At 48.7% G+C, this 6,648-nt stretch overlaps 1 protein-coding gene across 1 annotated transcript; it reads left to right on the forward strand.

The window, feature by feature from the left end:
* Positions 1-215: 215 nt before the first annotated feature.
* LOC6730079 (doublesex- and mab-3-related transcription factor A2) lies at positions 216-4,879 on the forward strand. The gene is made up of 4 exons (XM_039295940.2): positions 216-1,002; positions 1,087-1,188; positions 1,446-1,860; positions 3,531-4,879. Exons 1-4 carry the CDS (start codon positions 856-858, stop codon positions 4,376-4,378), a joined length of 1,512 nt encoding a protein of 503 aa, XP_039151874.1. The 5' UTR covers positions 216-855; the 3' UTR covers positions 4,379-4,879.
* Positions 4,880-6,648: the final 1,769 nt, after the last annotated feature.

Genomic DNA, 6,648 nt, shown 5'->3' on the forward strand with positions numbered 1-6,648 from the left:
TTGGTTGGCTATTCCATTAGCCCAAAAACCGAAAGCCCCAAGCGCTCTCGCACACAGCAAGCCGTTGAGCAGTTGAGCAGTTGAGCAGCTGAAGAGCGGCATAAAAAATAATTGTGAAACAAAGGCAACAAAGAAAATGAAAGAAACCCCAAACAACCACCAGAGCAGCACCATCACCACCAACACCACCACCACCGAAGCACCACCACCACCAACACCACCACCACCACTACCATGGCAAATCCCTTTGAGAACCAACCAGTGCGGAGTGCTCTCCCGCCACATTACTCATACGCCGCGTCGCCGCCTCGAGTGCACAATTTTGTATACAGTACCAAATTAGATTTGAAACTTTTTTCTTAATTACCAGCCCTCCGCCGTCGCAGCTGGCGTCGCCGTTGGCGCAGGCAGCGACGGCGACGCAGGCAGCTGCGGCGCACAAAGGTGGTTGCAACACTCTCGGAATCGGGAATATATCCCCTATATCCAGTTGGCATGTACATGCCCACGAGCGTATCCGCGCACTTTCAACCCTCGTCAGCCGCTTTTGTATTGGTAAATGTTGCCGCTTGCCGCCATTGCTGAACGTCCGACGTCGAGCGTCGTGCGCTGCGGCCTTTTGGCCAAAAGTTGAATCAGTTGCAATCGAGGGCTCACTGTGTCATGTCGTCAGCGCGCGTGGATTGAATTCGAGAACTATGCGGAGATAAATAGTTAAACAATAAAAAACCATCAAAATACAAGCTAACAACAAACAATTAAATACTGATCAAATAAGCTGAAGTGAAGTGTGTGCTCAGAAGTTTTTGACCCAACCACTAAATCCACATCGAGGTTTCCGATCTACACGTCGAAATGAGTCTGCCGTCGGGTGTGGACATGCAGAATCTAATGTCGCAGCATCCGGTCCTGGGAGCACTGCCACCTGCTTTCTTCCTGCGAGCCGCCTCGGAACGCTACCAAAGGACGCCCAAGTGCGCCCGCTGCAGGAACCACGGAGTGGTAGGTCCTTCGGGCATATACCATCCGGCATCTGGAGATTTTCTTTACCCACTGGATCCCCTTTCTATTTCGAACCTTTTGCAGGTCAGCGCCTTGAAGGGACACAAACGCTACTGCCGCTGGCGGGATTGCGTCTGCGCCAAATGCACACTAATCGCGGAACGCCAAAGGGTTATGGCTGCTCAGGTGGGTTTCTACTTTAATGCAGAAGGAATTACGTGGAAAAAATTGGGATAAATAGAATATAGTATGAAGAAGATTCACATAGTTCAGTTAAAGATAACTTCTTTGTGTTCAAAAGCTTGTTATTTAAAATTATGGAATGAAAACCAATTCAAATTATATAACTGATTACAGTTAAAAATCGTTTAATATTAATGCATTTCCCTGTTACACGCCACTGATCAAAGATCCGCTTTCCGCCAATCCCCTCCTTGTTGCAGGTGGCCCTCCGACGCCAACAGGCCCAAGAAGAGAACGAGGCCCGCGAGCTGGGCCTGCTATACACCTCGGTTCCTGGCCAGCAGAATGGCAGCGACAGTGCCACGCCCACTCCGCACAGCCCCAACCACAGCGGCAGCGGCGGCTCGGGCAGCGGAGGATCGGGCCAGAACGGCGTCTTCCACGGCGGGATTCCCTCGCCACCCAGCGACGGCTTCGAGGCCAGCTCCACTCCCAATCACCACCAGCAGTCGCAGCAGCAGCAGCAGCAGGCGCACCACCAGCAGCACCTCAGCCACCCACACCAGCAGTCCCAGCGGTTCAATGGCAATGAATCCGACACGGATGGACGCACCCGTTCCGAGCACCTCAGCGTGGGCTTCTCGCCCACCAGAACCGAGCTGGATGAGAGTCCTGGTGAGTTAAGAAAAGAAAACTGAACACAGCTTACACCTGGAGAATATGGTGTGTGACTTGGGAAATCAATCTTCTAATTGAGATCTATTCTAAAACCAAGACCGTTCAAGGAAATCTCTCCTTGAAGTTCTTTAAATGAGTTTCCTGCTTATATGATCATTATCACTACCCATTTACTCCGACTTATTTTGCGCAGTGCAGCCGCTTAAGAAGCCATTCACGCCTGGCCTTCTCGAGAAGAGGTCTTAAGAATCTTTGGGGGAGGGCAGGTTAAAAGCGCGTTAAGAAAAATTTGTTTTCGATTGTTCAGAAATCAGCGGTGCATAAAGTGCCACACTCGCGGTTGCCTGTGCATTTGGCTGCGAGTGTGCAAGTGGCGAAGTGGTGCTAGTGAGCGGGGCATAGGTGTTGTTTTGACAAAGACTTAGCCAGCCAAGCTGCAGTCCTGCACTTTGCCAAGCGACGCGTGAAAAGGTCCTGGGGTGGCAGCCAAAGCCAGGACATCAAGGAGCGCAAATTGCAACAATCGAGTTAAAGTCCTCGTTAGGAGGAAAGTACTTGATTTAGCAGCACCATTTCAGGGAGGTTTTTAAAGACAAATAACTTGTAATTTCCAACGAAAATGTTCCATTACATAATATTATATCGGATGGCAAACTTCGAAATGCTGGTCGTATCAAAACACTTGTGTGCTAGAATTCTACTCTTTTCCCCACAAAAAATCTCCCTCAATAGGTGAACAATAAAAGTTATTGTAACATTATCCAACATTATTTGTTATTATCCGAACTAAGCCAATCAATTCCAACGAGATCATCTCAGATTGCCCTGCCATCCCAACTCAAGCCACTGGCCCATTAAACTCCAAACAGTTGCAAGTCTGTCGAGAATTTCAAAGGACCTTCGACCCTGCCTGCTTATTAGGACTATCTGCTGTGCAGATGGGGGTTATTACCCATAAGGTAACCCCATGCCGAGGTCCTGGCAGGGCAGAAACGTGAGATACTCCCCCTGACTCAGCTCACTTGTCTCTATTTGTTTGCCCCTTCGGAGGACGTTGTTTTTTCCAGCTCGAGAAAGAAAAACACAGCAGGATTCTCACGCGAATCAATCGGGAAAACCTGTCTATTTAAGTACCGGACTCTTTATTTGCCATGAAATCCAAGACGATTTCACGCTTGAATTTTTATTTTCGACTAAAGAGTGCGGCATTCGAGTTGGGTATTGGTATCCACGCACCCTCGACTTAATTAAATTTTCACTGCGGCTTCGTCAACTGCAAAATCAAACAGACTCGAACAAAAATATCATATAGCTTGTTTCATTTGTGGAAAAAAACAGCAGGTTGTCCCTCGTTGGCATGTCAACAGCGCATCCTGAACTGCCTGCTCCTTCCACCGCCTTTGTTTGCGATGCCCCTGATTAAATTCCTTCCCATCTCTACGCTTGATACTTTTATTTGCTCTAAGCTGCCAAGTGGAAACTGTGCGGTTTTCCACTGGCTACCTGAATCGCTCGAAATCGATACCTGCGTTTTTGGGAAAAACAATTGCTCAATAGGAAGTGCATACTCGCGTAGGAGAACTATAACAAGATACTACTCTTAATACATTTACATATCAACTGGGGACTAATCTGGTATATACCATCACTGTATTCCTTGCTTGCAGTGTCCAAGCGCGGAGCAGCCCTGTCCAACGAGACCGACCAGGACACGGGCTCCGAGTCCGGATCGCCGAGTAGTCCCCGGCCCAAGGTCGCCGGACTGTTCAATCTGACCGCCAGCTTGTCGCCCGCTCGCACTGGACCACCCAGCTCGCCGGAATCGGATCTGGACGTGGATTCGGCGCCGGATGAGGCCACGCCGGAGAACCTCAGTCTCAAGAAGGAGGACAGCCAGTCGCCGCCCAACACGCCCGCCGAGAATCTCCATCTGCTGCGTTCCTTCAGCAGCAGTCACGCCCAGGGCTTCCTGCCATATCACCACACGCAGTTCCTGGCCGCCGCCGGCCTGCCCGCCCACCACCACCCAGCGGCGCACTCGCCGCACCACCAGCAGCAGCAACAGCAGCAGCAGCAGAACCACCTGCCACAGCACCACCAGCAGCAGCAGCAACAGCAGCAGCAGCAGAGATCGCCCATCGACGTCCTGATGAGAGTGTTCCCCAACCGACGGCGCAGCGATGTGGAGCAGCTGATGCAGCGGTTCCGTGGCGACGTGCTCCAGGCCATGGAGTGCATGCTGGCTGGCGAGGATTTGGGACAGACCCCGCCGCAGGTGCCGCCATCGCCGCCCTTTCCCATGAAGTCCGCCTTTTCCCCGCTGGTGCCGCCCTCGGTTTTCGGCTCCCCCACCCATCGCTACCATCCCTTCATGCAGGCGCATGCCAAGCGATTCCTGACTGCCCCCTACGCCGGAACCGGCTACCTTCCGGGAGTGCTCAGTGCGGCGGATATCGAGCAATCCGAGTCCAATGGAGCGGGCGGCACCAGCAATGCTGGCGACTCCCAGGATTGAGGCAGCGAGGTGGAGGCCAGCGGCGCGTCCGTCTTCAGGCCTTTCGAGTAAGGTGCCCATCCATGCTACACTGCGGAAAAAGCCAATTGCAGAAACAAACCTTCTTGGTTTTTGAACAACTGTTTCTCGCAGTGCACGTTCCGCAACTAAATGTAAATTACATTTGCCCTCGACTCTTAGCACAAGTATTGTAACATAGAGACCGCATAAGTAAATAATACGTTTAATGAATTAAAAGTTAAGAAAAACCATACACTCGACCCCAGTTATGAGAAGTATTTGTTTAGCTGAAATTAATATTATGACGATGATGAGATTATTGTGTAAGCGATTGTTGATTGCAACCAACTAATTGAGATATCCGTGTGTACCATATGAATACGAGCATATATATAATTATATTAAACATCATATTATGTCTTAGATAAAGTACATTTCAAACACTGTGTTAAAGTATTTAATAAATCTACAAATAATTCAATAAAATAATGAAGCAATTAACTCGATGTTTTGTTTTTCGGGCAATATTGGTGGTTTTTTTTTTGCTACATGCATAGATAGATAGATTAGATACATCTGTAATCTGCGAATGAACTGATGAATAGCCCAATTATAGTGTAATTATTTTGGTAAATGTATAATGCATTCCAATTAAATCGTTTGGGCCTACGCTAAATGCCTGGCTAATCAGATCAATAAATAAGGATATTTAATACAAAACTTCCATTGTTCGGAAATCCCTCAGTCCGGGGCATAGCTGGGTAAATATACAATTTTCACAGCACGTAATGTATATTCGTGAGAAGTCGACCGGATAACAATGGGCCGCCCACAAACACCCCAAAGAAATTGAAATACAAATAGGAAACTACTGCGATTATAGAGGCCACCCACGATTCGAAATTCAAAATTCCCAACTGGTCAACACAATGGACGGTGGCCAAATAATAATGCGAAGCGTTAATCCGTATCATCATTATCTATTTGCCACTATTTTGAGGGCAGTGCCACACGACCCCGGAAAATCGCCGGGCAAAACTATTCGGCAGGACTGTGTGCGGAAAAGTGTGAAATCCTTTTACACACAAGCGGTTCGAGCTGTTTTTGTTTTCCCCACTCGGACACACGTCGCACGATAAACAAAATTATAATAAAACTAATACCCACACACATGACCAGCACATTGCCAGAGGTTCTACAATGGCCCAAGGACTCGCAGGACTCGCAGGACTCACACCCTCGCATGGGGCACAATAATATCGGTTACACACATGCCGAGTGCAAATTACAAAACTATTTTCCAACATGCGACTGAATGGATAACAAAATTAAATTATTGGATATCAATTTGTCCATTGTGCGCCCTGCGAACTCGAAAAGTCAACAGCAACAAGGATGTTGGCCAGGATGTGTGGCCAGCTATATCGCCATCCCCCTCCATGTGTGTGCCCAGTCCATTGTTCGCCCGGTACTCTGTGCACCATTGTCAGGGGCCAACAATGCCGGTGGGTTAGGATAGCGCAGCCACAGGATCCTCAGCTCGAGTGGACAATGGCCGGCACAAAGCCAGAAGGACGAAAGGGACGAACGGGGCGCAGGACTCTGTGGCCAGCCCGGCCAGTCAGTCAGCAGCTCGTTGGAGGACGAGCTGTCGATAATATCTTAGAGTAGCAGCGGCCCATGTAGTTATGGCCGAACAATGGAGCTGGAGGAGGGCCTGTAATAGGGATGCTACTTTGGTTCTCGCCGGAGAAACTGGTTCCTCATGGAAGCTAGGGTTAATCAGAAATAATGATTTGATATATCTTTGATTCAGAAAAGATTCTCATCTGTAATATATTTCTATTCGGTTTTAAAAGGTCTTGCTCATAGATAATTTATATATTGAAAACTATTAGAGGCTGCATCCATCCATTCCATCTCCGCCAGAAAATCCGACAGCACTGAGCCCGGAAACAGGAGCAAGAACAGCAGCAGCAGGAGCAGGACCTCTCGCATCCGCAGGAGCAGGAGCAGGCAACATGCATATGCTCCTCGAGTGGCGGCACAAAATGCATACAATGTCAGGCATGGAAATTCTTGATAATAGACAATGAATTAATAGCAGGCGATTACCGGGGGGGTGACAGTCAGCCAAACCTAGCCAACAAACAATCCTAGTCAGAAAATAGAAAATTGAAAACAGACTGGAAAATGGAAGATCGAACCGCAGATAGAGCCCAGCGGCATTGGGAACAAAGTACAAAAAAATGGCAGGAGTTGTGCTGAAA

The sequence above is a fragment of the Drosophila simulans genome, chromosome 3R, assembly GCF_016746395.2.
Source record: "Drosophila simulans strain w501 chromosome 3R, Prin_Dsim_3.1, whole genome shotgun sequence".
NCBI classification, from domain to species: Eukaryota; Metazoa; Arthropoda; class Insecta; order Diptera; family Drosophilidae; genus Drosophila; species Drosophila simulans.

What these genes read in the sequence shown, in the direction of transcription:
- LOC6730079 (XM_039295940.2), top strand. Translation starts at nt 856, where the DNA reads ATGAGTCTGCCGTCGGGTGTGGACATGCAGAATCTAATGTCGCAGCAT. An exon ending in GCTGCAGGAACCACGGAGTG is followed by an intron (nt 1,003 to 1,086) that starts GTAGGTCCTTCG and finishes AACCTTTTGCAG; the next exon opens with GTCAGCGCCTTGAAGGGACA. An exon ending in CGAGCTGGATGAGAGTCCTG is followed by an intron (nt 1,861 to 3,530) that starts GTGAGTTAAGAA and finishes CCTTGCTTGCAG; the next exon opens with TGTCCAAGCGCGGAGCAGCC.